General features: G+C 42.5%; 1 protein-coding gene across 2 annotated transcripts in view; it reads right to left on the bottom strand.

Moving 5' to 3' along the window:
* Window positions 1-19,660: 19,660 nt before the first annotated feature.
* LOC124550083 (UDP-glycosyltransferase UGT5-like) overlaps window positions 19,661-20,661 on the bottom strand; it is a 90,928-nt gene continuing 89,927 nt past the window's right edge. For both annotated transcript variants that reach the window (XM_047125285.1, XM_047125286.1), the window contains one exon: window positions 19,661-20,011. In XM_047125285.1, coding sequence (XP_046981241.1) covers window positions 19,723-20,011 — 289 coding nt within the window. In that variant the 3' untranslated portion in view covers window positions 19,661-19,722. The remainder of the gene's footprint in view (window positions 20,012-20,661) is intronic.

The following is a 20,661-nucleotide window of genomic DNA, read 5'->3' as shown; positions in this document are numbered from 1 at the left end:
GCAACGCAGAAGTTTGAAATTTCACTCGAAGGCGTCTCTAACCTTCCTCTGTAATAGTGCAAAAGCGTGGTGCTCTGCGACTTCACCCTCGGATTCAACAACGCTTCAAACAGCAAGCTGTCGACACGTGCATAAAAATGTCAGCGCTCAGTAGTTCATGTGGTGCGTAAGGTGGGTTAATGGTGTCGCATTGGCACCAAATGTCATCACAATTCTACCTAGTGCCACCGCGAGCGTGCCGCACCATGAGAAAGTCGTCACACGCCCTCTTACTCGCATTTCACCCCTTCCTATAACGCCTCTATGATGGAGGTCAGACCCGAGATCGCATTATTGATATACGGGGTATTCTTGTGGGTGGCCGAGGAAAACATTACAGACACATTAGCGCTCATAATTGACAGGAGGTGGCATAGAAAGGGTCAATAAAACCACCCTTTCCCTTGAGACGTTGATTCCCAAACATAAGGCCTGCCAACGAGGAGTGATAGTATGTGATGTCATTTCCTTTCCTAGCAGGACCCCTTTAGTTGTCATTCGCGGCACTTTTACAGCACAGCGGTGCGTCGACAATGTCCTACGCCACTTTTTTGACCTTGATGGCAAGCAATCATGGACTTACGTTTCAGCAAGATAAGGTCCGCCCACACACGGCAAGAGTTTATACTGCTTGTCTTCGAGCTTACCGAACCCTACTTTGGCCAGCAAGGTCGCTGGATCTCTCCCCGTTTGAGAACTTATCTAGAATTATGGACAAGGCCTTCGAACCAGCTCGGGATGTTGATGATCTAACGCACCAATTGAACAGAATTTAACATGCCATCTGTCGGGAGATCCCACAACTTTATAATCAATGCCAAGTCGAATAACTGCTTGCATAAGGGTCAGAGATGAACCAGCCCGTCATTTACTTGCTCAATTTGTTAAGTTCTTTCTATTGGACAAATCATCCAATTTTTCTGAAATTGTAACCATTTGTTTGCCTGTACATGTACATCACATCTACCGATTTCTGCCCAATTTGGATAATTCCATCGTGCTAGGCCGTTTTTTTTCAATAGATTATAGACTTGCGCGGAAAGACGGGTTAACCCTCAAATGTAAAATCTTAGAAATGTGTTGCCATCTATTGCTGTGTGCGGGAACTACCAAAATTGGTCTCACCCCCAAATTTCACTGGGAAGTGAGACCAATGTCAATTTTGATAGTTCCCGCACCAGCAACAGATGGCAACACTTACTTGTAAGGTTTTACATTTTTCTGCACATGCCTTCGATAGTATTAGAAGGTTTCTTTTGGTCGTTAGGTGTACATACAGTTTCACGAGACACTCTTTCAACAACATTAAGACATAATACCGTAACAAATGACATTTTAAAGAAATATTGATTTTTGTTCTTCATTTCCAAGTACAGTATAATTATACGCTAAACACCATTTCCCAGATACAATACGTTTCAATACACATTTTATCAAAAAATTTTTTCATTCGCTTTACATTCTGAACTGACGAGCCTCACTACTACTCGACACCCTTGGAAAGCTCTGCTGTAGAGGGAAGAGGCTTCAAATTCGCTTCAGGAAAAACTGTAGCATACTGCAATGAACTTATAACTATATAACTACACTCCTGGAAATGGAAAAAAGAACACATTGACACCGGTGTGTCAGACCCACCATACTTGCTCCGGACACTGCGAGAGGGCTGTACAAGCAATGATCACACGCACGGCACAGCGGACACACCAGGAACCGCGGTGTTGGCCGTCGAATGGCGCTAGCTGCGCAGCATTTGTGCACCGCTGCCGTCAGTGTCAGCCAGTTTGCCGTGGCATACGGAGCTCCATCGCAGTCTTTAACACTGGTAGCATGCCGCGACAGCGTGGACGTGAACCGTATGTGCAGTTGACGGACTTAGAGCGAGGGCGTATAGTGGGCATGCGGGAGGCCGGGTGGACGTACCGCCGAATTGCTCAACACGTGGGGCGTGAGGTCTCCACAGTACATCGATGTTGTCGCCAGTGGTCGGCGGAAGGTGCACGTGCCCGTCGACCTGGGACCGGACCGCAGCGACGCACGGATGCACGCCAAGACCGTAGGATCCTACGCAGTGCCGTAGGGGACCGCACCGCCACTTCCCAGCAAATTAGGGACACTGTTGCTCCTGGGGTATCGGCGAGGACCATTCGCAACCGTCTCCATGAAGCTGGGCTACGGTCCCGCACACCGTTAGGCCGTCTTCCGCTCACGCCCCAACATCGTGCAGCCCGCCTCCAGTGGTCTCGCGACAGGCGTGAATGGAGGGACGAATGGAGACGTGTCGTCTTCAGCGATGAGAGTCGCTTCTGCCTTAGTGCCAATGATGGTCGTATGCGTGTTTGGCGCCGTGCAGGTGAGCGCCACAATCAGGACTGCATACGACCGAGGCACACAGGGCCAACACCCGGCATCATGGTGTGGGGAGCGATCTCCTACACTGGCCGTACACCACTGGTGATCGTCGAGGGGACACTGAATAGTGCACGGTACATCCAAACCGTCATCGAACCCATCGTTCTACCATTCCTAGACCGGCAAGGGAACTTGCTGTTCCAACAGGACAATGCACGTCCGCATGTATCCCGTGCCACCCAACGTGCTCTAGAAGGTGTAAGTCAACTACCCTGGCCAGCAAGATCTCCGGATCTGTCCCCCATTGGGCATGTTTGGGACTGGATGAAGCGTCGTCTCACGCGGTCTGCACGTCCAGCACGAACGCTGGTCCAACTGAGGCGCCAGGTGGAAATGGCATGGCAAGCCGTTCCACAGGACTACATCCAGCATCTCTACGATCGTCTCCATGGGAGAATAGCAGCCTGCATTGCTGCGAAAGGTGGATATACACTGTACTAGTGCCGACATTGTGCATGCTCTGTTGCCTGTGTGTATGTGCCTGTGGTTCTGTCAGTGTGATCATGTGATGTATCTGACCCCAGGAATGTGTCAATAAAGTTTCCCCTTCCTGGGACAATGAATTCACGGTGTTCTTATTTCAATTTCCAGGAGTGTATATGTGTAACGTGGATACATTGTTATATCGAAAAGATAAAACTGCAGTGGAAACAGTAGGTTAGAATAGGGGAGGTGCACCCAAAAAATCATAAGCTGCTTCCTTAGCAGCAAAGCTAGACTGGGATTCACAAGCTGTCGGTCCAGATTAAATATTAAGAATAGGGAAAACCAATACACAACAGACTGGCCTTCTTGTCACATCAGATTAGACTAAAAACTCAGGCTTTCGATGAGGAGCCGTTAGCGATCTATGACTGATTTATGACCCGGTCGTAAGGCGCCATATCTCTCCAGTAGTCCTCGGTCACATGAGAAGAACAGACCCTAAAATCTATTCACTGACGAGTTGGAGACGATGCCGGCCCAGAGGAGGAGCATTTTAAATTCATTGGTACACACAGTTACAACTGCTTCTGACAAGTACCACTTGAATTCTAAGATGAACCATCTTCAATCATGTGTTGGTAAAGAATGGCTATGGAACTCGAGGTAGAGTTAACTTTCTCTCAAAAATGGAAATGCGAAAATATCAACAAAGCCAAGACAATCCGCTGAATGCGCTCCTTGCTTTTTGTGGGGTTACATCCAACAAAATATTTAGGGGTCTGGACAGACAAGGCGTAAGACACGTTTTCTAGCCGCACGTCCAGTTAGAGGTCTATACTACACCTAGTAACTTTGGCCCTAGGGTCCCTTGAATTTATTGCATCGCGTATCAGTGCAGAAGCAGCTATGTCGGATAATAACTCCACCCGTTTTAGAACGTTATATAAAACAGTGTCGGTACTTTAAAAAACGTAATTTAGGCAACCCAAAAATTGCTGAACACAACCTCAAGCATAATCATGAAATTGTGTTTGAAGAAACAAAAGTTTGTCCTACAGTCGACTTAGATGGACTCTCGTCAAACTGGCCGTAGAGAACAGAATTTGCACTACTTACTTTAACGGGGTAAGAGGCTACACTTTAGTGGTACATTGCACCGGGATTTCAACACTAACTACAGAGAAATTCGCCGAGCTGTAAGTGCGTAAACTTCAAGGGTCCGCAACAATTTGAATCAAATCGGTTTGGGTATCATGCCGCTTCATTTTTAAACTAAATCGACTATTAAGATCGAAGTTTCGTTCATCTTCGCAGCGGTGCTCTTCAGGGCGACTAAACTGCTGGTTTCTCGGGATGCTCCTTCTGTTCATTGTATTGGTACGTCATGGGACAGTTCAAATTTAAGAGTCCCGTTTGGATCGGATCGCTAACTGCCAGGATGTCGGCAACTTACAGCCATCCTCTTTGCTCATGAAGTTGGGGCGTTTAATTATCTTCATAGTCTGTTATGCAAGGTCTTCAAAAAAATCAATTACATATTACTGTGGCAGGCCAATTAACTTTCAGTGAATGCTCCACCGCACTTCAAAGTGACATAGGTACAGGACATTATTCTTCAACATAGTCCCCAAGTCTGTGTAAACAACGGTCGCAACTTTCTACCAGCCATTCAGATCCCCTACGAATCCGCTCCTTGTTCACGGAGCCGATCGGGAACCACTGTGTGAAAATATCTTCCCTCCCAGTTGTTCTTTCAGTTTGTCTAAAAGATGGAAATCGACGTCTGTGTAGCCTTACACAAATTGTTGTAGAAGCAACGAAAAAAGCATGCCAAAATTAAAAGAACGCAAAATCCCCAAGATTGGCAAAGTTTTACAGAAGTTCGAAATATGTCGCGTACTTCAATGCGAGATGCTTTTAATAATTTCCACAACGAAATTCGGTCCCGAAATCTGGCAGAAAACCCAAAGAGATTCTGGTCATACATAAAGCACACCAGTGGCAAGACCCAATCAATACCTTCACTGCGCAATAACAGCTGTGGCCGGCCGGAGTAGCCGTGCGGTTCTAGGCGCTACAGTCTGGAACCGACCGACCGCTACGGTCGCAGGTTCGAATCCTGCCTCGGGCATGGATGTGTGTGATGTCCTTGGGTTGGTTAGGTCTAATTAGTTCTAAGTTCTAGGCAACTGATGACCTCAGAAGTTAAGTCGTATAGTGCTCAGAGCCATTTGAACCATTTGATAACAACTGTGAAGTCACTGATGAGCAGAGTTATTAAACACGATTTTTCCGAAACTCCTTCACCAAAGAAGACGAAGGAAATATTCCAGAATTCCAAACAAGAAAATCTGCCAAGATGAGAAACATAGAAGTAGATATCCTCAGTATAACGGAGCAGCTTAAATCACTTAATAAAGGCAAGGCCCAAATCGATTCCGTATTTCAGGGTTTCCAGAAGGCATTTGACACTGTACCAAACAAGCGGCTCGTAGTGAAATTGCGTGCTTATGGAATATCGTCTCAATTATGTGACTGGATTTGCGATTTCCTGTCAAAAATGTCACAGTTCGTAGTAATTGACGGAAAGTCATCGAGTAAAACAGAAGTGATTTCTGGCGTTCCCCGAGGTAGTGTTATAGGCCTTTTGCTGTTCTTTATCTATATCAACGATTTTGGAGACAATCTCAGCAGCCGTCTTCGGTTGTTTGCAGATGACGCTGTCGTTTATCGACTAATAAAGTCATCAGAAGCGCAAAACAAACTAAAAAAGATTTAGAAAAGATATCTGAATGTTGCGAAAAGTGACAGTTGACCCTAAATAACGAAAAGTGCGAGGTCATCCACATGAGTGCTAAAAGGAACTCGTTAAACTGTGGTTACACGATAAATCAGTCTAATCTAAAAGCCGTCAATTCAACTAAATACCTAGGTATCACAATTACGAAGAACTTCAATTGGAAGGAACATATAGAAAGACTGCGTTTTATTGGCAGGACACTTAGAAAATGTAACAGACCTAATAAGGAGTCTGCCTACACTACCCTTGTCCTTCCTCTTTTAGAATACTGCTGCGCAGTGTGGGATCCTTACCAGATAGGATTGATGGAGTACATCGAAAAAGTTCAAAGAAGGACAGCACGTTTTGTATTACCGTGAAATATGGGAGAGAGTGTCATTGAAATGATAGAGAATTTGGTCTGGACATCATTAAAAGAAAGGCGTTTTTCGTTGCGGCGGAAACTTCTCACGAAATTCCAAACACCAACTTTCTCCTCCGAATGCGAAAATATTTTTCTGACACCGACCTACACAGGGAGAAACGATCACCACGATAAAATAAGGGAAATCAGAGCTCGTACGGAAAGATATAGGTGTTCATTCTTTCCGCGCGCTATACGAGATTGGAATAATGGAGAATTGCGAAGGTGGTTCGATGAATCCTCTGTCAGGCACTTAAATGTGATTTGCAGAGTATCCATGTAGATGCAGATGTAGAAAACGCACGTTCGTGCCATGAGTCAGGGAAGCTATTTGTCCAGGTCACCACCTCTGTCATATGCCTGCATACTCTGTAGTTCCAGAAGAAAGCCTCTTCTATTCTCCCAACATTCTCTCCACTGCATCCCTCCCAGTGAAGATATTACCTGCAAGATTGGCAACAAATCCCTCTACTCGCTACCCTATAACAGCTCCCACATTTCTCACTCATGATCAGTTTCGAAAGAATAATTAAATTTAAAGAATGTTTTAAATATGTCAAGGACGCGAGATTGGCTGTATGTAAACAAAAAACGACACAAAGGTCTTACGTGCACTTGCTGTTGTTTTTGTACTGCTTTAGAGACACAGTGACAGGAGAATGAGTTCGTAATTACTTTGCTTTTAGAAAATATACGTTATCAAGCGTGCTTGGTCAGTTTTTTAAAAGTTTATAAGTCGGAAAATTTAGGGCTAGATGGCGTCTGTCTACCTAGTAAAAAATACGAAATGTGTTACTTAAATACGATTTAGAAACGTTTAATTACACGTTTATCACGACAATAGACACTGATGAACCATTAGATTCTTTTTTAACGAATTTTGCACTATCAAGAAAAAATGAACAGAATATTTTGTGTTTATGTCTCTCAAAATTTCGGATTATGTCGCGATTATCAGGACTTTAGATAACACGAAATTTTTTTCAAGAAAAAGCTCTTCTGGGACGCTAATATTCAGTTGTGTGACAATAACCGACACTATAGCAAGTATACGAAACAAAGAAAATTTAAATTTGACACTATTTCCTCTTAAATAAGTTATTTTAGCGGACGAAGAAAATACCTTTGCTCTCACTCGGCGGCCATCTAGTTGGCTAAAAACATTGACCCTTGACGTGTATGTAAATATTTTACGCTTTTTGACCTTTTGATTTTCAGCGTGTAGCATTTGTACCCATTGTTGCAAGTTGATCAGCCACATTTTTATGCATCTTGTAAATAATTGCGTAAAATAAGTTACTTCAATACATTGGTGCCTTTCTGTTTAAACACTTTTATTTCAGACTTTCTCTTATGGTTCTTCTACAGCAGTGATGCAGTGCCTATTCTATCACTTTAACTTAATGATTGTAAGATGGCGATTTTTTCTCTCTTGTCATTAAGCAATACTAAAGTTCAATAGAAATTATTTTCTCCATTTTCGGTTAATAAAACATTTGTTTCAACTACTACTGAACAGTTCGAGGATAAATCTTTTTGTGTTGATCCTTACAGTAGAGTAAGTTACGTCATTATTAGTTGGTTTTTAGATATATCTTTTGAATGTCTTATTTATTTTGCTATTGTGACTAACTAAATATGGCCGTATAATTTTGACTCCACACACGGACAGGTTGACATTTGACATCTAACGATATTGACCTTGTGTTGCTACCTGGTGTTTTCTCTTCGATGATCATCATGTAAACATTAGTATGATGTTTGAGAAATGAAATAATTGTGTTGTAATAATAAGTAGTACTTGTGATAATCATAATCCCATTAATCAATGACTGAATTGTAATAAGTTATGAGAACTTAACTGAATATGCAGTCATAAGAAATGACATTCTTTCCTAACTTATGTTGACTGGAGTTCAAGTCACTTGTACTGTATAAGAAGGAATTGCATGTATACTCACATATATTTTTTCTTGAATATCTCCCACAGAAATGGGATTATATGAACTTCATATTTTGATTGCTTATCCATAATTTTAATTTGTATGCAAATGTATCTTTCAGCGGTGCAAATATTCTCTTGTATGACAAATTAAGTGACATGTAAGTACTATGTATATATATCAGCTGTGGAATCTAAGATTAATTGTAACATTTTTTTTTAGATATGTCACCATTAATGCCTTTGAACACATCTGTATGTCATTCAGTGATGTTATGAGTCACATATTTTGTATGTTCTGGATCAAGACATGTACTTTATGGTATGCTGTGTACTGAACCATTAGAAAATGAATTTGTATAGAGCTACTTTGCCACTAGGTGTCTGGGCTAAACTTCAGGTTTACAATTGTACTTCAAGGAAATTGCCACACTTGTGTAATTATCTGTGATCATGCACTTTAAGTCATTTACTGAGCACTGAGCATATGTGCCTATTCACATAATGTTGACTTTTATATTTAAGTGCATATAACCTTTTATTATTCATTTATTCACTATGATTTGTTTCTGTTACTGTGTCATATATGAGACTTTTGAACTCCAATGTCAATTACGATAACCTGTTTTCTCAAAGGGATATGATGTCAATGCTTGTATGATCATCATGAATTCTCTGGTACTCTACAAGGTATACTTGTGCCTCATACTATTACTACTGATTCTGTACTGCACCTTTATCTGAATATGAAAAGGAGTGACACACTAAAACATTCCTATGTCAATTATGAGAACCTGTTTTCTCAAAGGGATATGATGTCAAGCTTGTATGATCATCATGAACTCTTTGGTACTCACCAAGGTTACCAGTGGATGTAATGTATGTAATGAGTCCCTGAGTGTACTTACACCTCAAACTGAAAATATTAACATTTTTGGTGTTGTTATCAGTGAACATCATGTGCATTGACCCTAAGTACGCTGCACCCAAAACATGTGTTTCTTTAACTGGTTTTCTGTTGCCAGATGATTTTTATTCTGTTGAAGAACTGTATATAACATTTTGTTATCTTGTCAAATTAACTACCGCCAATGTCAGGTAGATTTCAATACTCACCAGCACAATGATAATTGTATATTTATTTTCTGTCTCTTTGCGCTATTTTGAATTCTATGTAATATTTATATCCACTCAATTGGACTTTTTTATGCTCTTGGAGAACTATAAATAAAGTTTTGTTATCCTGTCAAATGAAGTGCTATCAATGTCAGATGGGTATGAGTGCTTACATCCACAAGATGATACTTGTATTTTTTTTCTTGACTATATTGTTACAGCTTATCAATTACCTGTTATGTACATAACGTATGTAATCTTATGCTTATGTTCATGTATTCTACCACTTTTGTAAAACATCTGATGCTATTCTTCTCAATTTCGGGTGTACGTAAGAATTTTGCATTTGCTCGTTGCCAACATGTTAGGCAAGAATCTTAAAAGTGAAGGTGGAGGTTATGAATGTTGAACATCTATGATTCTGCTGTGTGCATTCACAAGCTCTGAGCCTGAAATATTATTAACGCAAGTTGCAGTGAGCGAGCAGTTGTCGAGAGGAGTCGGAAATGGTGAAGTAATCGGTTGCATGGTGCGGTGGAGAGAAGCCGCACGACATGAAAGGTCGCAGCCTGCCATGATCATGCTAGTAGCACTGGAGGAGACTTCGGTATTAATTGAGGAACTTTTTAGTAATTTGCCTTTTTTGCTGCACGTAGTTGTTGGTTGCTTGTGCACTGGAGGGATTTTGTCACATTAGTGTATGGATACATTCACAATAATATTCATATCTTTTTTGTGGTCAGAAACATGTTTATTGAGTACAGACATTGTGGAATAATTAAAAGTCTGTGTAGAGTTTGTCAGAATTTAAACATCAGTTTTCTGAATACAGTAAATTAAAAGTTTTTATTGGTTTCTTTGATTTTTCTCTACATTGTTTAGGGTTAGTTGACCAAACCCTTCCTGATAATTACATTTCTATGTATAAACGTATGGCAGTAATTGTTGCGATTAGTCCATGCATTGCACTCTCATGGATCGCAGTACTGCTTTTTGAAGCATTTTTGCTTCTTGCTGATCATACAGTTGCAGTGGCAGAGCAGTTATTAGGATACGTTAGAGGATATTTTAAAACTTGCAGTCATGTGGTTGAACGTCACACACGTGTTTCTCTACATGTTTTAAAGTAATTTTGAACTCTTTTCAACATATTGCTTGAAATATCTTACTATCTCATGGAGTACCATGAGATCCACGTATTTGGTGGACCATTTACTTAGGGATGGACTGAGTTTTTGAGAGAAGAGCCAGAGCAGCTGCTGGACACTCCCTATCGCTTCAGTAGGAGTGTCACTTTTGTCTGCTGTTACGACGAGCTGTGCATCAGGGAGAAGGTGTTTTCAGGGTGATGGCGTGGGTGAAGCAATCTTTGATGCATTCAAACACTGCCTGCATCTGGTCCAGCCACAGACATTTTCGTTTGCCAAAGGTATGTTTGCAAGCAAGGGTTTATTTTAAGGCACTTGCAAAGCTGCTGCATGTGGAAGATATTTTCTGTACAAATTTATCATGTCTAGGGTTCTCCATAATTCTTGGTAGTCTTGTAATGGAGGCAGTTGTCAGACGATCTCGACGTGTTGTGGTATAGGCCTTATTCCTGATGCATTTACAGTGTGTCTGAGAAGATGACTTCTTTCAGAAGGAGTTGACATTTTTCTTGGTTTGTTATGATGCTGTTGTCAGAGAGGTTATTGAAAACTTGGCATAAGAAAATGGGAGCTTGAAGAGTAACCCCTCGATAAAGCATTGCCATGATTGTGCCACGATTGCGGCTGTTTTTGGAATTCATCTGGCCATGTAGGTTTTCATGGATATGCCATTTTACAATCAAGGATTGTGGGTGAAGTCCTCCATCTTTGGAACAAAGTATTTGCCTGTAGCGCGCGCCTTAAGGATTCTGTAGCTGCTGGACAGTCTGGCAAGACCGTCTTTCTTGTGGGCCAGTTTTATGGGTGGATTCCAGGAAGTATAAGTGGGTGGACTATGCCTTTTTGTAGGGATTCATCCACTGTCGCTTCAGCAACCCTTGGTAGGTCAGGTGGTAAGCGACATGGTCTGTGACACACTGTGGGCTGGATGTAGTGATGATTTTATGGACTGTTCCATTCTTAACGGAGCACTGTCTGAAATATACTTTGAGGGGTCACTCAAAAACTCAGTGGGGGCTGAGAAGACGAGTAGTCCTGTACTCACCTTTAAAGTGACCAATGGGAGTGAGGTTGTTACCAACCCCATGGGTGGTGAAATAAGTGCCAAGTCGCCATGTTGTGAGTGTGTCAGCAAGGAGTAGGCAACGAGTGGAGGCTGTTGGCGTAATCTATCGATGTACTACTGTGTCATGAGGAGTTTGCATTCGACACCTTGAGTCTTGTCTCTGATGGTGTTCCTGTGGTGGCATAAATGAAAGTTCACTTTATGCATGACAGAAGAAAGTCGTTGAACGTGTTGCAATTGATTCGTCATGCAGAGGTCCTAATGACTTAAACATCGAGCCGGTCCGATGCACCTCAGCGAATCCTGCGTTTAGTTTGGAAAATTGTATAGTGGGCTGAAGTTACGTGCGGCAGCAACATATGTTGCGTAATACCAATGGAAGCAGTTCTGCTCAGAGACGTGTTGCGGAGGCGCGGACGTGTCATCATAGTTGACAGTGTTCCGCACAGGTGCAGTGTGCTCTATGACATGCTGCGTAGGGCTAGGCACGATGCAGATGGCGATGTCGTGTGCACGTGCAGGCATGACGCAATTAGCGGTATTCTGTGCGGGTGCGGCATGGATGGCAGGGAAGTAGGGATTTGTTGATGCTATGCGAAAGTCAACGCTCCGGCCAGGTATAATGACGCCAGAGTCAACTGGGGTCGGCAGAGGCTCGACTGGTAGCTGGTGGACCAACGCTTGTACTACCGTTGGAGTTGTGACTCGTGGCCATCGCGATTCTTGTCAACATTATTATTGCTTTCTCTTGTAGTATGACCGAGTATATCCGATCGGCGAGCTTCAGGCGTGCGTCCAAGGGATCGTCTTCATGAACGACCATCGTCAGTTGCACTTGCAGGTGTAGTTTTACAATCCGCAGGGTTCATAACGTGCGATCAGGCACAAAATGGATGATGTCACGCCATGTGAATATGCTGTCTGAGATGGAAAATCACAAATTCGGTTGGTATGGCCAGAAAGGCGGTAGTGTGAGGTGCGTCCAATGGCCGGAAGACTCCCAGGCCGATGTTCGTAGTGATAGAACTGCCACGCCAGCATTGTCCATTGCTGGCATGACATGATGCTTGGGAGGCGACGTGGTACGGTAGGAGATGCAGCCAGCTGCATGAGTTCCGAAGCTATCGTATTTGCGCGCAGCGCGTTTGTCTCGTCGAAAGTGATTAAACACATATTCAACGGGTTGAATTGCCGAGGCTCGGGTGTACCCTGGTTTGTGAAAAAACGGCTTCCAATTGGAATCAAAAGGTACATTGTCACCTTCCATTGTTTGGCATTGTTGTACACTAACACAGCAATGTCCGTTGTCACTCAGCTGGCGTCGTGGTCCGAGAAACGTTGTCTACTAGAGATGGGCAAACTGAAACACGTAACTGTTTCGAAACAAATGAAACAGTACAATGTAATGTTTCGATACGATGTTTCGAAACAGTGAAACAGTTTTTGTTTTGTAATCTAATAAACCTACACATTTTATCATCTTGAATGTCTACTGTATAAGTATGTCCATATAACCATAAATGAGGTGCGAGAGCGCTAATCGTATCGCAGAAAGTATGAAACTATCACTTAGGCGTCTTGGCAGTTTCGTATTTCCTGAAGCAAATGCGCTGCTTTCGTGTCGTGTGACTTTCATACTTCTCAATTGGCTGAGGACAGCCATAGCTGAAGACAGAAGAACCACCAGGAACGGAACTGGAGGTGGGAGCAAACTGCAGAAACAACGGATATGCTACTGGGATTCCCACATTCCGTTAGTATGGATAATATACCCATCTTGCTAATTTCCATGCACACAAAGGGAATCATTGTGGATAATAGGCACCGTGACTATAGACTCACAAATAATGCCAAATAATTCGAATAAATAACAAAATATAACAGAAAGAATTTTGTCTTTTAATGTGTTTCGAGCCGTTACTATAAATTCACTATGCTTCCCAGCCCTTCCCGTTCACCATTACACTATCAGTGATACGTCAAACAGATTGCTTGCAATTATACCTACATCAAATTTATGTATATGTCTAATAACTGTCACTTTACGCTTTCTTTATTCAAAATGTTGTAGGCCTACTTGCGTTTCTTAATATGATTACTGTACATGACCAGAGAAACGTATGTTGTAAAAAGAAAGTGTAATTTAACTGAATGATTTTCACATATTTATTATTTTGAATGTGAATAGTATGCGTTGTTTTATTGTTTCATGCTATTGCTTGTCAAAAGGATTTCGACGCTCTTGAAAGTGTTTCACGAAGTGGTATGTTGTGTTTCAGTACCTATGCCGAGCCTGAATCTCGTCCGACACAGCGCGGAATGAAACATCACTGTTTCGATACAATTAGTCCGTTCCAAGCAGAGGTGGACTGAAACAGCCTTATTTTGAAACAACGATACAGTTTCTGTGTCTGGCTCGAGATCGAATCTGGTCCGGTTACCCGAGACAGGGGCGGAATGAAACACCACTGTTTCGCAACAGTGAACCACAGCCGTTCCGAAACACTGAAACAGTTCCACGTATCGGTACACTGTATCGAAACATAGAAGCAGTGGCCAAGTCTATTGTCTACCAGTGAAAACTGCACAGCACAATGTGGGCACGTCGGCAACATTGTCGTTGAGGAATAGACAGATACGTTCAATTTATATGCGAACGCGAACGCCGGGAGTCACCATTGTAGATCCACAGGGAATAGGAAATGACTACAACGAAAAACCACGCGATCGCAGTATTCCGACGAACAATACTTACTCATAGGACGAGCATACACAAACAAACATACGGAAACAGTAAAATGAAATGAAATGATAGTGTGGCACTGATGGCCGGGGAAGTTCGGCCGCTGGGTGCGTCTTATTTCAGATGACGGTGATGATGAAATGATGAGGACAGCACAACGCTCAGTCCACGTGCGGAGAAACCCTCCAATCCGGCCGGTAATGAAGCAGTGTTCCCATATTGATATCGTACAGGCAATGAAATATGGAGCAGTCAAAATAATGCATTTTTAGTTATTAATTTTGTCTGTTGTGAATATTATGAATTCTGTTAATTATTTCTGATTAGATGTGTTTGATTACTACAGTGAATGAAGGTGTAAATGAAAAGCAATATGAGAATATTGGCATGTCTATTAACTGAGTATACGGTAGTGGAAAATTGTGTCTGTAGAGTCTACAAAGGATCTGGAGCTCAGCTATCATCACGACTGGAAAGGCTTACTTGCAGCTCTGAAAATATGTTTTAATTCTGCGAAATTATGACCTTAAAAAGACGGTGGAAAGTTGTAAAGTATTTACGGACGAACAACAAAGACGAACGTGTAAATTTCGGATTTTCTGTGTGAACTGTGACTTTTTGTACAACTTAAATGCGGGTGACATACTGCGCAAGACGTGACCGAGATCTGAACGTTCGAAATGACCGAGTTCTGGAATACTAAGCGAGAATTCTGTTTCACAGGAAACCCATTTGCTAATTAGCCGGTGTCAAGTTAAGCCACATACTACAAGCTGGCTACTGAAAGTGACCGTAATTACGTGTGAATGTTGTAATTGTAACATTCAATTAGATCAGATTTGTCAGTTAATTTGTATCCGAGAAGTGACAATATGAACGAATTTTCATTCTGCAACTTGCTCTCATTTAATAGCTAGTAAAAATCTGGAGTTCGGAAAGCATTATATGTACCCTTTAGGTATGATTAATGCAGCCAGTTTATGCTATAATTTCTCTAGCCAAAGAACATCATTTGTTTTCTAACAGCAGAGAAAGACCACCGAAAGGTGAGTGGAATATTTTTCTGTTGGCGAAGAAACCGGCAACGCGCCGACGCAAGAATGCCTTACAACGAATAAAAAACAAAACTGAACACCTCTTTCATCGATACGCACAAGCACAGCCTTGCAGGTCGTATGCAGTAAACAGTTTAAATTAGAAGCTCTGCTGGAGCAAAAGGGATGTTCTAACTCATCCCATAGGGGTTTCATAGGGTTCAGGGCGGTACCCTGGTCAAATCAGGAATGTTATTGTCTACACGCTATTGCTTCATAGATTCTGATTTATTACAAAATAATATGTTCTCAATAGTTTGCTCATTTGCTTACTGCATTCTGTTGGTCATTCATAACAGCGAAAAGCATGCAGTGCAAGAGCTGTGTTTCACAGTAAAGAAGATGGGAAAAAAAAGGTTCAAATGGCTCTGAGCACTATGTGACTTGACATCTATGGTCATCAGTCCCCTAGAACTTAGAACTTCTTAAAACTAACTAACCTAAGGACAGCACACAACACCCAGTCATCACGAGGCAAAGAAAATCCCTGACCCGCCGGGAATCGAACCCGGGAACCCGGGCGCGGGAAGCGAGAACGCTACCGCACGACCACGAGCTGCGGACAAAGAAGATGAACAAGTCCTCATAATTCTTACGGTGTACATTTTAGGGCCCATGTTGACTGCGCATTTTTCTTTGTTTTGGTATATACTTACGTCTCTTAAAATTTGGAATAACTTTTATAACACCGTGTATATTTTAGACATATACTGGTAGGTAACCTCTTACAAGCTCTGAACGACATGCTGTGAGTTTTTTCGATGTTTAGTGACTACGAATCGTCTAGGAACGATTTATTACTGTTCATCAAACACGTCTTCTGACCTGTAATGTATATGCCGATGGAAATAATGTAATGACAGACCTTTTCATAAAATATTTTGTGTATGGAGCTGGGGCTATACACAGCCAGATATACACCGACGGAAAAAAATTGCAACGCCAAGAAGTTGTGGGATATAAACGAAAGTTGATAGGCGTATTATTATTACATCTGAAAGAGCCACTATGAAGATGCAAATACGGTTTGCTTTAAATATAGGCTGCAACGGTCGTTAGCGTTAGTTACGTTTGAGACTGGACGTGGAGAGTTGATGATGTTAGTCAAGAATGCCTTTAAGGCGACAAAGATGCCTTATCAACACCTCACTGGTGAGGACTACGTGAAGCTGGATGTTCCTTTTGCGATATTGCAGAAAGACTTGGCAGGAATTAGCCACTGTACCTGACTGTCGGCAGCGGTGATCGTGAGAATGTACGGTCGCAAGTAGACTGGGCTCCGGAAGGCCACGTTGCACAACCGAGAGGGAAGACCATCGTGTTCGGTGCGTGGCTCTTGCGTATCGTACTGCATCTGCAGCAGCAGTTGGCACCATAGTGACACAATGAACTGTCACAAATCGGTTACTTCAAGGACAGGTCCGAGCCAGACACTCTGTAGTGTGCATTCCACTGACCCCAAAGCACTGATTTTGGTGACTTCGGTGGTGTCAACCGAGAGCTCGTTGGAAGTCAGGCTGTTGAGTCTGATAAAAGCTTGTTCTGCAGCGTTGGCAGCGATCGCGGTGTGTTGGTTAGTAGGTGGCCAGTTGAGAGCATGAACCAATCTGTCTGCGTGCTAGACACACTGGAGCAACAACTGGAATTATGGTCTGGAGTGTGATTTCTTATGACAACAGGAGCATTTTCGTGGTTATTCCACACACGCTGACTACAAATTTGTACGACAGTTTGGTGATGGGACCTGTTGTGCTGCCATTATGAACAGCATTCGAGTGGCTGTTTTCCAATAGCGTAACGCCCGCCTACATATCACTGTTGTAATCCAACATGCTCCACCAAGTGTCGAAATATTACCTTGGCCTGCTCGATCACCATATGGGCACAGATGGGACATCATCGGACGAAAACTCCAGCATCATCCACAAAGAGCACTAACCGTCTCTGTATTGAACGACCAGGGCAACTGGCATGTAACTTCATACCACAAATTGACGTCCGATACCTGTACAACACAACACATGCACGTCTGCATGCTTGCTTTCAACATTCTGGCGGTTATCCGATTATCAGTGTACCAACATTTCACATTCGTAACGACTTATCTAGCGCTTACATTAACCAGTGATCTCGAAATGTTAATCACTTACATATGCTACCTAGACAAACGTATTCCCGCAATTTCAATACTTTACATCCTTTGGTGTCATAATTTTTTTTCCATCAGTGTATCTTCAACGAGGGGCGTTTGAAAAGTCCGTGCAAAAATAAAAACTACTTACGTGTTTGGGGAAAACCTTTTTCTATTTTTCGACATAGTCTCCTTTTACACTTATACACTTCGTACAACGCTGTTCTAATTTGCTGATCACTTCTGAATAATAGGAATTGTCCAAGTCTGCAAAACAACTATTAGTTGCTGCAATCATCTCCTAGGTTGAATAAAATCTTTGTCCCGCCAGCCATTTCTTCAAATTGGGGAACAAATAGTAGTCCGAGGGAGCCAAGTCTGGAGCACAGGGGGGATGTGAAACGAGTTGGAGTCCTACTTCCATTAGTTTTGCGACCACAACTGCTGAGGTGTGTGCTGGTGCATTGTCGTTATGGAAAAGGACTTTTTTTGCGGTCCAATCGCCGGCGTTTTTCTTGCAGCTCAGTTTTCAAACGGTCCAATAACGATGAATAATATACACCTGTAATAGTTTTAGCTTTTTCCAGATAGTCGATGAGGATTATCGCTTGCGAATCCCAAAAGACAGTCGCCATAATCTTTCTGGCCGAAGGAATGGTCTTCGCCTTTTTTGGTGCAGATTCTCCCTTGGTAACCCATTGTTTAGATTGTTGTTTGGTCTCAGGAGTACAGTAATGTATCCATGTTTCATCCACAGTGACGAAACGAAGGTTAAAGTCCTGTGGATTCTTCCTGAACCGCTACTAACCATCCTTGCAACACTTGACACGATTCCGTTTTTGGTCAAGCGGAACCCACCTTACGGTTAGCTTTCTCATGTTCAAATGTTTCTGCAAAAGATCATTACCCGTGCATTCGAGATGCTCACAGCACTAGCACCTCAACTCTTCTGTCATACATCACCGTTTCATAGATTTTATCAATGATTTCTGGAGTCGTAACCTCCACAGGGCGTCCAGAGCGTTCAGCATCACTTGTGCCCATATGACCACTCCGAAAATTTTGAAACCACTTATAAACTGTTCTAATCGAAGGTGCAGAGCCACTGTAATGTTAATCAAGCTTCTCTTTAGTCTCCTGAGGCGTTTTGCCTTTCATAAAGTAATGTTTAATCACCACACGAAATTCTTTTTCGTCCATTTTTGACTACCTTGATTCACACGAATGCTAAACACAAAGAAATAGACCAATACGGCTGAAACTTGGTGTGGTCCTTTCAAACGCCCCTCGTATATGACGGTAGCCCTATACACAGGCAGATATATGTAATCTGTGACTCCTGGTCACTAAATTTCTGAAGATGTCCCGTGTCTGTCAAGTGAAACGCATCAGTTGCCAGCAGCCATAAAATGCTTAACAACCAATGAAATTCAGTTTAAGAGAAGCCTAAAGGATTTATTGTTGGCCAACTCCTTCTACTCCACTGATGAATTTCTCAGTAGAATCAAGCCATTTTTGTATATATAAAAGTACAATCTAACTGCCGTGCCATTTCAGTGCAGTAATGTGTTCATTGTAAATAAGTATTGCAGTAAATGTTGATGGTGTTGGGACAGCAATAAGCCACAAATTTGCTTTCAGTTCTTTTATTCAAAGGGTACCGTTACCGGTTTCGAATCGTTGCGATTCATCTTGAGACGGTTTACACGCTTTCCTTATAACATGTGGTGTGTTTTTTACAGAGTAATTGTCCTAAAATATAATACCATCAACATTTGTCTTCAAATAAGAGCCATGGTCTCCAACTATGTCATCATATGACAAAATTGCAGCAAATATTGTAGTAGTTATATTATATGTTTATTACCTTATAAACAAATAAAACATTTTTTTTAATTTTTAAATGCAGTGCATTAATGCGATCTTAGTAAATGAGTGTTCCAAAATGATTCTTTCATACAGTGTTCATTAAAAAAATGAGGATTATTCCACTTGGAACCTGTGGAGGGTACATTAGCTTATCTGTTTTAGTTGTAAATATTTGTCATGTATTATTGCTTTTCTGACACGTTCTACATCCTGGAGGACCTCCTCACTACGGATCAATTGGAATGAAAATAAATCTAATCTAATCTAAAGCAAAGAAAATTTGTATGCGAATTGTAATGCTTCAAAATTTTTATTAAAATATTTGTTATGTTTTATACTCAGTAAATCAATCCATCCACTATTTAGAATGCTGTGTTGCACAAATTGCTAATTTTTTGTTCTGATGAATGCAGAGAATTTCTTTTGATTGTACTGACATAACTGCAGTGGGGAGAAGTTAGATTATATGGCGTGCGAGTGATCGACCCCACTGAACTCAAGAAGGTATCTTGGGCCTCGAAGCGCCGGTGTCATCACTGCTTTTTCTTCGACTCAGCGTAGGCTGCACGTGTGGCGCGCGGGCGGCGACACCTGCGGACCACAAAGAGGCAGAGGAAGACTGGCGCCAGTGCGCAGACGACGACGAAGGCCGCGACGTCGAGCAGCAGCAGCTGCCACCAGCTGAGGTCGAGCGCCGCGCTGCGCATGTGCGGTGCGCCGCCGTGCCTCAGCACGTACTCTGTCCAGTAGACAGCGCGCTCCAGTGGCGGCTGTGGCTGGTCGCGGAACAGCCGTGACAGTTCCGCTGCCCGCTGCCGGTACCTGCAACGTCACGCCAGCCGCACAGCACCACTAGAGACACACTGACTTGGAGCCACAACGGTAACACAAACACACACACACAAAAGAAAAGAAAAAAAAGGACGCACCACGAAGGAATTATCAGAATGGGACAGAATTGGTAGGTGCCATTTACAACTACAGACAAACAAGTGATTACAGTTTCAGAAAAAATCGGATGATTTATTCCAGGGCAAGTGCTTGGGAAAGTGCTTCACAAATTGAGCACGCCGATAACACGTTAGTCCACCTCTGGATAATATGCAAGCAGTTATTCGGCTTGTCATTGATTGACTCAGTTGTTGGATGTCCTTCCAAGGCATATCGTGCCAAATTCTATCTAACTGAGGCGTTGGAACTTCAAACTTTCGAGCTGATTAGGGGGCTCTACCAATAACACTCCAAATGTTCTCATTTGCGGAGAGATCCGATGACCTTGCCGGTCAGAGTAGGGTTTGACACGAACGAAGACAAGCAGCAGGAAGTCGCTGTGTGCGTGCTGGCATTATCCCTTTCAGACGATGTGGTTCCGTTTGAACCTACCTACGACTGTCTTACTTCGTGGCAAATGCGCATTAACTACATCTCTAGCTACCTTCCACGCCACCAGTAGGTGCTGCCCTCTAGAAGCT

This window comes from Schistocerca americana, chromosome 1 (assembly GCF_021461395.2).
Source record: "Schistocerca americana isolate TAMUIC-IGC-003095 chromosome 1, iqSchAmer2.1, whole genome shotgun sequence".
Lineage (NCBI taxonomy): Eukaryota > Metazoa > Arthropoda > Insecta > Orthoptera > Acrididae > Schistocerca > Schistocerca americana.
Note: the sequence above shows the minus strand (reverse complement) of the source record. Positions and strands in the feature narration are given on the sequence as shown.